The 13,358-nt window shown below is 48.5% G+C and overlaps 1 protein-coding gene across 3 annotated transcripts in view; it reads right to left on the bottom strand.

Moving 5' to 3' along the window:
- Positions 1–13,358, bottom strand: part of LOC115120619 (CCR4-NOT transcription complex subunit 2-like) — a 142,395-nt gene that overhangs the window by 90,589 nt on the left and 38,448 nt on the right. For all 3 annotated transcript variants that reach the window (XR_010464499.1, XM_065021313.1, XM_065021314.1), the window contains exons 2-3: positions 11,175–11,297; positions 124–196 (exon numbers count right to left, since the gene is read on the bottom strand). Coding sequence is in view for 2 of the 3 variants with exons in the window: in XM_065021313.1 (XP_064877385.1) it covers positions 124–196; positions 11,175–11,297 (196 nt within the window). In the remaining variant the exon portion in view is untranslated. The remainder of the gene's footprint in view (positions 1–123; positions 197–11,174; positions 11,298–13,358) is intronic.

Raw genomic sequence — 13,358 nt, 5'->3', positions numbered from 1 at the left:
GATGGTGAAGGGACAGCAGACGAGCAGTGACAGAATGCTAAGCAGTAACAGAATGCTAAGCAGCAGTGGAGTGTTCAAAGCCATGCATGGATGGTGAAGGGACAGCAGACGAGCAGTGCTTACTTTGTGGCCCGTATAAACTGGCACCAAGCTGCGACAATTGACCTGACGACGATGGGGATGGAGATGCCAGCATCTGGAAGACAGGAAGCAGGAAATGCATGTTAGTGGAGATTCACTCACTTCTCTTCCAGGTCACTTACAAGAGAAGGAAAACTGGTGGTGGGGGGGGGGTTAAGTCAAAAGATCTTTTCCATTCACTTTACAAAGAAAGTCATCTGTTTTGTGGGATAAAATGGTATCTAATGTTAAACAAACAGGGCTCCCTTATGCTGCTCTTGTACAGGCTACGTCACCTACACTCAGTCAGACCAGACCAATTGGCTCTACTAGATGGAAGACAGCGTGTGTGGCTTTGTGTGGGCGAGCGATTTGCTGATGTCAACGTTGTGAACAGAGTGCCCCATGGTGGCGGTGGGGTTAAGGTATGAGCAGGCATAAGGTAAGGACAACGACCACAATAGCATTTTATTGATGGCAATTTGAATGCACAGAGATACCGTGACGAGATCCCGAGGCCCATTGTCGTGTCATTCATACGCCACCATCACCTCATGTTTCAGCATGATAACGCACGTCCCCATGTCCCAAGGATTTGTACACAATTTCTGGAAGCTGAAAACGGCCTGCATACTCAGACATGTGAGCCATTGAGCATGTTTGGGATGCTCTGGATCGACATGTACGACAGCGTGTTCCAGTTCCCGCCATTGAAGAGAAGTGGGACAACATTCTACAGGCCACGATCAACAGCCTGATGTGTTGCTCTGCATGGAGAAAACGCTGGTCACACCAGATATACTGCCTGCTTCTCTGATCCAGGCCCCTAACTATTATTTATGGTATTTATGACCAGATGAATATCTGTATTCTCAGTCATGTGAAATCCATAGATTAGGACCCAGTGAATTTATTTTTCAATTGACTGGTTTCCTTATTATGAATTGTAACGTCAGAAATATTTTGGAAATAGTTTCATGTTGCATTTATTTTTGTTCAGTGTATATGGACATGGTTGGCTGTCATCGGATAAAGCTGCATATGGTTAGCTGTCATCAGGTAAAGCTGTATATGGTTGGCTGTCATCAGGTAAAGCTGTATATGGTTGGCTGTCATCAGATAAAGCTGCATATGGTTAGCTGTCATCGGATAAAGTTGTATATGGTTGGCTGTCATCAGGTAAAGCTGTATATGGTTGGCTGACATCAGTCATGAGGTAAAGGTGCATATGGTTGGCTGTCATCAGGTAGAGATGTGTATGGTTGGCTGTCATCAGGTAAAGCTGTATATGGTTGGCTGTCATCAGGTAAAGCTGCGTATGGTTGGCTGTCATCAGGTAAAGCTGCGTATGGTTGGCTGTCATCAGGTAAAGCTGTATATGGTTGGCTGTCATCAGGTAAAGCTGTATATGGTTGGCTGTCATCAGTCATCAGGTAAAGCTGTATATGGTCATGGTTGGCTGTCATCAGGTAAATCTCTATATGGTTGGCTGTCATCAGGTAAAGCTGTATATGGTCATGGTTGGCTGTCATCAGGTAAAGCTGTATATGGTTGGCTGTCATCAGTCATCAGGTAAAGCTGTATATGGTCATGGTTGGCTGTCATCAGGTAAAGGTGTATATGGTTGGCTGTCATCAGGTAAAGCTGTATATGGTTGGCTGTCATCAGTCATCAGGTAAAGCTGTATATGGTCATGGTTGGCTGTCATCAGGTAAAGGTGCATATGGTTGGCTGTCATCAGGTAAAGGTGTATATGGTTGGCTGTCATCAGGTAAAGGTGTATATGGTTGGCTGTCATCAGGTAAAGGTGTATATGGTTGGCTGTCATCAGGTAAAGGTGTATATGGTTGGCTGTCATCAGGTAAAGGTGTATATGGTTGGCTGTCATCAGGTAAAGCTGTATATGGTTGGCTGTCATCAGTCATCAGGTAAAGCTGTATATGGTTGGCTGACATCAGGTAAAGCTGTGTATATGGTTTGCTGTCATCAGGTAAAGCTGTGTATATGGTTGGCTGTCATCAGGTAAAGGTGTATATGGTTGGCTGTCATCAGGTAAAGCTGCGTATGGTTGGCTGTCATCAGGTAAAGGTGTGTATGGTTGGCTGTCAACAGGTAAAGGTGTATATGGTTGGCTGTCATCAGGTAAAGGTGTATATGGTTGGCTGTCAACAGGTAAAGGTGTATATGGTTGGCTGTCATCAGGTAAAGGTGTATATGGTTGGCTGTCATCAGGTAAAGCTGTATATGGTTGGCTGTCATCAGGTAAAGCTGTATATGGTCATGGTTGGCTGTCATCAGGTAAAGGTGCATATGGTTGGCTGTCATCAGGTAAAGGTGTATATGGTTGGCTGTCATCAGGTAAAGGTGTATATGGTTGGCTGTCAACAGGTAAAGGTGTATATGGTTGGCTGTCATCAGGTAAAGGTGTATATGGTTGGCTGTCATCAGGTAAAGCTGTATATGGTTGGCTGTCATCAGTCATCAGGTAAAGCTGTGTATATGGTTGGCTGTCATCAGGTAAAGCTGTGTATATGGTTGGCTGTCAACAGGTAAAGGTGTATATGGTTGGCTGTCATCAGGTAAAGGTGTATATGGTTGGCTGTCATCAGGTAAAGCTGTATATGGTTGGCTGTCATCAGGTAAAGCTGTGTATATGGTTGGCTGTCATCAGGTAAAGCTGTGTATATGGTTGGCTGTCATCAGGTAAAGCTGTGTATGGTTGGCTGTCATCAGGTAAAGCTGTATATGGTTGGCTGTCATCAGGTAAAGCTGTATATGATTGGCTGTCATCAGGTAAAGCTGTATATGGTTGGCTGTCATCAGGTAAAGCTGTATATGGTCATGGTTGGCTGTCATCAGGTAAATCTCTATATGGTTGGCTGTCATCAGTCATCAGGTAAAGGTGTATATGGTTGGCTGTCATCAGGTAAAGATGTATATGGTTGGCTGGCATCGGTCATCAGGTAAAGCTGTGTATATGGTTGGCTGTCATCAGGTAAAGCTGTTTATATGGTTGGCTGTCATCAGGTAAAGCTGTGTATGGTTGGCTGTCCTCAGGTAAAGCTGTATATGGTTGGCTGTCATCAGTCATCAGGCAAAGCTGTATATGGTCATGGTTGGCTGTCATCAGGTAAATCTCTATATGGTTGGCTGTCATCAGTCATCAGGTAAAGGTGTATATGGTTGGCTGTCATCAGGTAAAGATGTATATGGTTGGCTGTCATCAGGTAAAGCTGTGTATAAGGTTGGCTGTCATCAGGTAAAGCTGTGTATGGTTGGCTGTCATCAGGTAAAGCTGTATATGGTTGGCTGTCATCAGGTAAAGCTGTATATGGTTGGCTGTCATCAGTCATCAGGTAAAGCTGTATATGGTCATGGTTGGCTATCATCAAGTAAAGATGTATATGGTTGGCTGTCATCAGTCATCAGGTAAAGGTGTATATGGTTGGCTGTCATCAGGTAAATGTGTATATGGTTGGCTGTCATCAGGTAAAGCTGTGTATATGGTTGGCTGTCATCAGGTAAAGCTGTGTATATGGTTGGCTGTCATCAGGTAAAGCTGTGTATGGTTGGCTGTCATCAGGTAAAGCTGTGTATGGTTGGCTGTCATCAGGTAAAGCTGTGTATGGTTGGCTGTCATCAGGTAACGCTGTATATGGTTGGCTGTCATCAGGTAAAGCTGTATATGGTCATGGTTGGCTGTCATCAGGTAAAGCTGTATATGGTTGGCTGTCATCAGGTAAAGGTGTATATGGTTGGCTGTCATCAGGTAAAGCTGTGTATGGTTGGCTGTCATCAGTCATCAGGTAAAGCTGTATATGGTTGGCTGTCATCAGTCATCAGGTAAAGCTGTTTATGGTTGGCTGTCATCAGGTAAAGGTGTATATGGTTGGCTGTCATCAGGTAAAGCTGTATATGGTTGGCTGTCATCAGGTAAAGCTGTATATGGTCATGGTTGGCTGTCATCAGGTAAATCTCTATATGGTTGGCTGTCATCAGTCATCAGGTAAAGGTGTATATGGTTGGCTGTCATCAGGTAAAGATGTATATGGTTGGCTGTCATCAGTCATCAGGTAAAGCTGTGTATGGTTGGCTGTCATCAGGTAAAGCTGTGTATGGTTGGCTGTCATCAGGTAAAGGTGTATATGGTTGGCTGTCATCAGTCATCAGGTAAAGGTGTATATGGTTGGCTGTCATCAGGTAAAGGTGTATAATGGTTGGCTGTCATCAGTCATCAGGTAAAGGTGTATATGGTTGGCTGTCATCAGGTAAAGCTGTATATGGTTGGCTGTCATCAGGTAAAGCTGTATATGGTTGGCTGTCATCAGGTAAAGCTGTATATGGTTGGCTGTCATCAGTCATCAGGTAAAGCTGTATATGGTTGGCTGTCATCAGTCATCAGGTAAAGCTGTATATGGTTGGCTGTAATCAGTCATCAGGTAAAGCTGTATATGGTTGGCTGTCATCAGGTAAAGCTGTATATGGTTGGCTGTCATCAGGTAAAGGTGTATATGGTCATGGTTGGCTGTCATCAGGTAAAGCTGTATATGGTTGGCTGTCATCAGGTAAAGCTGTATATGGTTGGCTGTCATCAGTCATCAGGTAAAGCTGTATATGGTTGGCTGTCATCAGGTAAAGCTGTGTATGGTTGGCTGTCATCAGGTAAAGCTGTGTATGGTTGGCTGTCATCGGGTAAAGCTGTGTATGGTTGGCTGTCATCAGGTAAAGCTGTATATGGTCATCCATCATCAGGTAAAGCTGTATATGGTTGGCTGTCATCAGTCATCAGGTAAAGCAACCAAGTTTAGGATCAGAGAAAGATCAAAGTGACAAAGTTGAAATGTTTAGTTTCCCAAATGGGGCTTTACACAAACCGTTTCACTACTTATTTTGTTGTTCCTTTTCATCTAAAAATGAGACAAGCCTGTCAGTTCATCATGTGATCAGTGTTTAGTTCTCTGGTTCAGCCTGTCAGTGCATCATGTGATCAGTGTCTAGTTCTCTGGTTCAGTCTAAATGAGACAAGCCTGTCAGTACATCATGTGATCAGTGTTTAGTTCTCTGGTTCAGTCTAAATGAGACAAGCCTGTCAGTTCATCATGTGATCAGTGTTTAGTTCTCTGGTTCAGCCTGTCAGTTCATCATGTGATCAGTGTCTAGTTCTCTGGTTCAGCCTGTCAGTACATCATGTGATCAGTGTTTAGTTCTCTGGTTCAGTCTAAATGAGACAAGCCTGTCAGTACATCATGTGATCAGTGTCTAGTTCTCTGGTTCAGCCTGTCAGTACATCATGTGATCAGTGTCTAGTTCTCTGGTTCAGCCTGTCAGTACATCATGTGATCAGTGTTTAGTTCTCTGGTTCAGCCTGTCAGTTCATCATGTGATCAGTGTTTAATTCTCTGGTTCAGTCTAAATGAGACAAGCCTGTCAGTACATCATGTGATCAGTGTCTAGTTCTCTGGTTCAGCCTGTCAGTACATCATGTGATCAGTGTCTAGTTCTCTGGTTCAGCCTGTCAGTACATCATGTGATCAGTGTTTAGTTCTCTGGTTCAGCCTGTCAGTTCATCATGTGATCAGTGTCTAGTTCTCTGGTTCAGCCTGTCAGTTCATCATGTGATCAGTGTTTAGTTATCTGGTTCAGTCTAAATGAGACAAGCCTGTCAGTACATCATGTGATCAGTGTTTAGTTATCTGGTTCAGCCTGTCAGTACATCATGTGATCAGTGTCTAGTTCTCTGGTTCAGTCTAAATGAGACAAGCCTGTCAGTTCATCATGTGATCAGTGTCTAGTTCTCTGGTTCAGTCTAAATGAGACAAGCCTGTCAGTACATCATGTGATCAGTGTTTAGTTATCTGGTTCAGCCTGTCAGTACATCATGTGATCAGTGTTTAGTTCTCTGGTTCAGCCTGTCAGTGCATCATGTGATCAGTGTCTAGTTCTCTGGTTCAGCCTGTCAGTTCATCATGTGATCAGTGTTTAGTTATCTGGTTCAGCCTGTCAGTACATCATGTGATCAGTGTTTAGTTCTCTGGTTCAGCCTGTCAGTTCATCATGTGATCAGTGTCTAGTTCTCTGGTTCAGTCTAAATGAGACAAGCCTGTCAGTACATCATGTGATCAGTGTTTAGTTCTCTGGTTCAGTCTGTCAGTTCATCATGTGATCAGTGTTTAGTTCTCTGGTTCAGCCTGTCAGTACATCATGTGATCAGTGTCTAGTTCTCTGGTTCAGTCTAAAAAGGGGAACAAGGAAAACCATGTTGAGAAACATGACTGAAACAGAACCAGCATTAACTGGTGTCATTTGCTTAAGCACATGAAATATGCAAATGGTGTGAATTATACCCCACAGCGAGAGAATATAAACCAAATGTGTGATGAGAGGATATTATTGAGATAATATTTCTATTTTATAGGGGAGACAAATCCATCCTCTGACTAGAAGCAGTATGTCACAGCAGACTAGAAGTGGTCTGAATTCTTCCAGACTGGACTAAACCTAGCCCTGCTACCTGCTCCTTGAACCCAAGAACTCCAGAATTCTCCGGAATCCTGTCCCACCTATAGAACCCAGAGCAGGTTAGAGTCACATTCCATCAGCACGGCCCGTTACCTCTGACCCGAGGGAAGTCTCTGGGCTGGACTTAGGACCTGCTCTGAGATTGGGCTCAGACCATCTAGTTATCCTTTCTACCAAAGTGTCCTACTCTCTGTACTGGTATGAAGGGACCAGAACCTGGTCCAAGCTGACCTGCATATCTTTGAGGACTGGATTCCCGAGACCACCCTTACGTTATCATGTATGCAGGCACGACTGACACAAAGCTGTCTGCTAAACGGTATATTACATGATGTCCTCAGCACTCGTCTAATGAGAGGTGATCACAGCGTTGAGGTTATAACACATTTAGCATCACACCCACTAGCAGAGTCCAGTTTAGTTGGCCATAAAATAACCCTTCAGATGTCAGAGTCCCTTCCCAGTTTCACTACTGCTCTGCTAAGAAGCTCCTTGTACAGAGAGTTTAGATGCCCATCAGGTGTGTCTGCTTACCAGGAGCTGGTTAGAAGTTCTATAAAGTCCTGGGAGTCTAAACTATCCAATAGAGAAGCACCAGTCAGTAGAGCTGTTATCAGACAGGTTTCAGGACAGATACTCTCGCTCTAGGTTCAGTAGAGCTGTTATCAGACAGGTCTGGTTTCAGGACAGACGATCTCTCTCTAGGTTCAGTAGAGCAGTTATCAGACAGGTTTCAGGACAGATGCTCTCTCTCTAGTTTCAGTAGAGCAGTTATCAGACAGGTCTGGTTTCAGGACAGATGCTCTCTCTCTAGTTTCAGTAGAGCTGTTATCAGACAGGTCTGGTTTCAGGACAGACGATCTCTCTCTAGGTTCAGTAGAGCTGTTATCAGACAGGTCTGGTTTCAGGACAGATGCTCTCTCTCTAGTTTCAGTAGAGCTGTTATCAGACAGGTCTGGTTTCAGGACAGACGATCTCTCTCTAGTTTCAGTAGAGCTGTTATCAGACAGGTCTGGTTTCAGGACAGATGCTCTCTCTCTAGTTTCAGTAGAGCAGTTATCAGACAGGTCTGGTTTCAGGACAGATCTCTCTCTAGGTTCAGTAGAGCTGTTATCAGACAGGTCTGGTTTCAGGACAGACGATCTCTCTCTAGGGGTTTAATACCTCTTCTCTGACCGATGAGCTGAGAGAGGTGAGGTACCCGTTTTGAAGAGGGCGGTGAGCCTTAAACCAGCAGAATTCCCTCAGAGCAGGTAGTGTGGGTGATAAACCCTTTGATATGTTATTGGCTGATAACAGAAGCCCTTATATGGCTGTTAGACACCATAATAATGGAGGCTATGGTAAAGCATGGGGTACTCAACACAAACCAAAATGCCCACACCATCAGTAGTTGGGTTCATGCTTGGCCGCTGTCACGATTGTCCCCTCACCCGCAGCGTGTCCCGCGTAGGGGCCTTGCTCTGAGGTTAGAGTAGAAAGGCATTCCTCTGCCTCCCACAGAGTCGGGCTCCAGTCAGTCTGCCTCCCACAGAGTCGGGCCCCAGTCAGTCTGCCTCCCACAGAGTCGGGCCCCAGTCAGTCTGCCTCCCACAGAGTCGGGCCCCAGTCAGTCTGCCTCCCACAGAGGTGGGCCCCAGTCAATCTGCCTCCCACAGAGGTGGGCCCCAGTCAGTCTGCCTCCCACAGAGGTGGGGACCAGTCAGTCTGCCTCCCACAGAGGTGGGGACCAGTCAGTCTGCCTCCCACAGAGGTGGGGACCAGTCAGTCTGCCTCCCACAGAGGTGGGGACCAGTCAGTCTGCCTCCCACAGAGGTGGGGACCAGTCAGTCTGCCTCCCACAGAGTCGGGCTCCAGTCAGTCTGCCTCCCACAGAGTCGGGCCCCAGTCAGTCTGCCTCCCACAGAGTCGGGCCCCAGTCAGTCTGCCTCCCACAGAGTCGGGCCCCAGTCAGTCTGCCTCCCACAGAGTCGGGCCCCAGTCAGTCTGCCTCCCACAGAGTGGGCCCCAGTCAGTCTGCCTCCCACAGAGGTGGGCCCCAGTCAGTCTGCCTCCCACAGAGGTGGGGACCAGTCAGTCTGCCTCCCACAGAGGTGGGGACCAGTCAGTCTGCCTCCCACAGAGGTGGGGACCAGTCAGTCTGCCTCCCACAGAGGTGGGGACCAGTCAGTCTGCCTCCCACAGAGGTGGGGACCAGTCAGTCTGCCTCCCACAGAGGTGGGGACCAGTCAGTCTGCCTCCCACAGAGGTGGGGACCAGTCAGTCTGCCTCCCACAGAGGTGGGGACCAGTCAGTCTGCCTCCCACAGAGGTGGGGACCAGTCAGTCTGCCTCCCACAGAGGTGGGGACCAGTCCGTCTGCCTCCCACAGAGGTGGGGACCAGTCCGTCTGCCTCCCACAGAGCCGGGTCCAGTCCGTCTGCCTCCCACAGAGCCGGGTCCAGTCCATCTGCCTCCCACAGAGTTGGGCTCCAGTCCGTCTGCCTCCCACAGAGTTGGGCTCCAGTCCGTCTGCCTCCCACAGAGTTGGGTCCAGTCAGTCTGCCACCCACAGAGCCGGGTCCAGTCAGTCCGCCTCCCACAGAGTTGGGCTCCAGTCCGTCTGCCTCCCACAGAGTTGGGCTCCAGTCCGTCTGCCTCCCACAGAGTTGGGCTCCAGTCCGTCTGCCTCCCACAGAGTTGGGCTCCAGTCAGTCTGCCTCCCACAGAGCCGGGTCCAGTCAGTCTGCCTCCCACAGAGGTGGCTCCAGTCAGTCTGCCTCCCACAGAGGTGGGTCCAGTCAGTCTGCCTCCCACAGAGGTGGGTCCAGTCGGTTCTTCTCAGGGAGGGAACGTAGCCTTGGAGCAGTGGGCACGACGTCTGTTGTTGTGGGACTGGGAACATGATGACGGGTGCTCAGACTCAAGGATCTTTCTCAAAAAACATCTCCTCGCTACTTATCAAACAGCACTGGAGGAGATCTGAGGCTCTCCATAACTTGGCCAGTAGAAAGGACCGGAGGAACTGGGGGGTAAAGACTTGACAAAGAGACTGTCAGCATATTTCCTGAGCCTTCTCCTGACTCCTGTATGTTTGTCTGACTAACAGGCTGGAGGGGAAGCCATCATTATGAAGGGAACCTCTGAGATGATCACAACACACAGAGATGCTTGTTAACTGGGGGTTATGTCCCTGGCTGTCTGCCCTGTCTCTGGTCCCAGAGAACACTGTAGGTCCATTGTTCCTTCCCACACAAGTGTCAACTAACCAACATGGTTCGTCCTGGACAGCTTCTGAAAAGGCAATCTATTTACTATATAAACACCCTACTTTTTGACCAGGGCCCACAGGGTAGTGCACTACATAGGGAATAGGGGTCCATTTGGGACACATGCCTGATTATATTCCCCCCTCCATTCCCAGAGAACAGAAGGAAAACTCTTCAGGCACCAGATCAAGGTGGCCTGCCTGGATCTTTGGCACCAACGGCTCCAATGTGGCCTCTGATTAACAAATGGAAGGAGTCCCAGGCAGAGGTTGTGTCCCAAATGACACCCTATCCCCTGAGTTCCATATTCTCCTTTCATAGGAGCCCTGGCCAAAAGTAGTGCACTATATAGGGAATAGGGTGCCATTTGGAACACAGGCAGAGTGAAGGCTCTATTGAACTCTGAGACCTGGGTTATGAATGCCTTGTTCTGCTCTTCTCTATGGATATCCTGTCTAGATAGGCCAGGTTAGATGTCACCCTGTCTAGACAGCCCGGGTTAGATGTCACCCTGTCTAGACAGCCCGGGTTAGATGTCACCCTGTCTAGACAGCCCGGGTTAGATGTCATCCTGTCTAGACAGCCCGGGTTAGATGTCATCCTGTCTAGACAGCCCGGGTTAGATGTCATCCTGTCTAGACAGCCCGGGTTAGATGTCATCCTGTCTAGACAGCCCGGGTTAGATGTCATCCTGTCTAGACAGCCCGGGTTAGATGTCACCCTGTCTAGACAGCCCGGGTTAGATGTCACCCTGTCTAGACAGCCCGGGTTAGATGTCACCCTGTCTAGACAGCCCGGGTTAGATGTCACCCTGTCTAGACAGCCCGGGTTAGATGTCACCCTGTCTAGATAGACCGGGTTAGATGTCACCCTGTCTAGATAGACCGGGTTAGATGTCACCCTGTCTAGATAGACCGGGTTAGATGTCACCCTGTCTAGATAGACCGGGCTATTCACTGTAACTAAGAGTGAATGAGTCGTGTCCACTTCCCTATTAACCACCCAACCAGACACACATTTAACCAAACCGTTACTGAGGAAAAGCAGAAACGCCAAAAGATCAGCTTTGAAAATAATGTCATAACAGAAACATAAGCTTAGATGACTGCAACGAAGCCCAAACCTGAAGATCTGGAGATGCCTTGCACCCCCACATGAATCCAGACCACAGAGAGCCAAGGAGTCTGGATTCAACCTCTACGGGTTTTACTGACTAAGTGACAACTGACGAATCAGTCACCTCATAATAGGGGGTCAAAGGTTGTAACATGCTGGTAGCATCACTTACGTCTTTGTCTGATGGATGAGGGAACATGGATGTCTGGCCATAATACACAGTGTCATCGGGGTAGTCACTCTCCACCCCTTCTACAAACCTCTTTCTGGTAGCACTAAACATGCTGTTAGTCACCTGTAGAGGGGAGGAAAGGAGGAAAGCGTTTAGGACACAGGTCACCAACTGGTCGATCACCAACCACAAGGCATTCCTAGTCGATCACCAAACATTTCTGGACAAAATAACAACGATGAAGGCATGAGCAACATTAATATTATTATTTGTGTTGCCCTGTTGACGGTGGGTGCACTTGATTCAGAAGCCCTGTTGGCAATGGGTGCACTTGATTCAGAAGCCCTGTTGACGGTGGGTGCACTTGATTCAGAAGCCCTGTTGGCAATGGGTGCACTTGATTCAGAAGCCCTGTTGGTGGTGGGTGCACTAGATTTAGAAGCCCTGTTGGCGGTGGGTGCACTTGATTCAGAAGCCCTGAGCACCTGACAGGCCAAGTGTTCCCATGTTCAACCATTTCTTTTGTGTAAAAACACAAACTCGTCCTACCTGGCGGACTGGGAGATCTGTGGCTAAATCAAGTGGACCCGCTGCACTGGCCAATGGGATAGCTCAAAAATCACCATGCCGACAACTTCCACAGCAACGTTTGATACTAGCCTACGTGAGATTTCATACCATTTAAAACCATGACCATAAAAGAGACTGTCAAAGAAAACAGCAAAGAGCTGCTGTTTTTATGAGTTCATGTTAAAGTTAATATTCAACAGTATTACAGAACATAAAAAGCTCTTCTCCCGACTTCCACCGTGTGTATCCACAGCCCTTCCACTCACCCTGTATCCACAGCCCTTCCACTCACCCTGTATCCACAGCCCTTCCACTCACCCTGTATCCACAGCCCTTCCACTCACCCTGCATCTACAGCCCTTCCACTCACCCTGTATCTACAGCCCTTCCACTCACCCTGCAGCCCCACTCACCCTGCAGCTGAACTGAATGCCCTTCCACTCACCCTGTATCCACAGCCCTTCCACTCACCCTGCATCCACAGCCCTTCCACTCACCCTGTATCTACAGCCCTTCCACTCACCCTGTATCCACAGCCCTTCCACTCACCCTGAACTGGTGTGTATCCACAGCCCTTCCACTCACCCTGCAGCCAACTGCCAGCTGAACAGCCCTTCCACTCACCCTGCAGCTGAACTGAATGACAGTGTGCCCTTCCATCCACAGCCCTTCCACTCACCCTGCATCCACAGCCCTTCCACTCACCCTGAACTGGTGTGTATCCACAGCCCTTCCACTCACCCTGCAGCTGAACTGGTGTGTATCCACAGCCCTTCCACTCACCCTGCAGCTGAACTGGTGTGTATCCACAGCCCTTCCACTCACCCTGAACTGGTGTGTATCCACAGCCCTTCCACTCACCCTGCAGCTGAACTGAACTGGTGTGTTCCATCCCTGCACAGCCCTTCCACAGCCCTTCCACTCACCCTGCAGCTGAACTGAACTGGTGTGTATCCACAGCCCTTCCACTCACCCTGCAGCTGAACTGAATGAGCTGCCGTGTGTATCCACAGCCCTTCCACTCACCCTGCAGCTGAACTGAATGAGCAGCCGTGTGTATCCACAGCCCTTCCACTCACCCTGCAGCTGAACTGAATGAGCAGCCGTGTGTATCCACAGCCCTTCCACTCACCCTGCAGCTGAACTGAATGAGCAGCCGTGTGTATCCACAGCCCTTCCACTCACCCTGCAGCTGAACTGAATGAGCAGCCGTGTGTATCCACAGCCCTTCCACTCACCCTGCAGCTGAACTGAACTGGTGTGTATCCACAGCCCTTCCACTCACCCTGCAGCTGAACTGAATGAGCAGCCGTGTGTATCCACAGCCCTTCCACTCACCCTGCAGCTGAACTGAACTGGTGTGTATCCACAGCCCTTCCACTCACCCTGCAGCTGAACTGAATGAGCAGCCGTGTGTATCCACAGCCCTTCCACTCACCCTGCAGCTGAACTGAATGAGCAGCCGTGTGTATCCACAGCCCTTCCACTCACCCTGCAGCTGAACTGAATGAGCAGCCGTGTGTATCCACAGCCCTTCCACTCACCCTGCAGCTGAACTGAATGAGCAGCCGTGTGTATCCACAGCCCTTCCACTCACCCTGCAGCTGAACTGAA

This window comes from Oncorhynchus nerka, linkage group LG8, assembly GCF_034236695.1.
Source record: "Oncorhynchus nerka isolate Pitt River linkage group LG8, Oner_Uvic_2.0, whole genome shotgun sequence".
Classification (NCBI taxonomy): domain Eukaryota; kingdom Metazoa; phylum Chordata; class Actinopteri; order Salmoniformes; family Salmonidae; genus Oncorhynchus; species Oncorhynchus nerka.
This window is presented reverse-complemented; position numbering and strand designations above follow the sequence as displayed.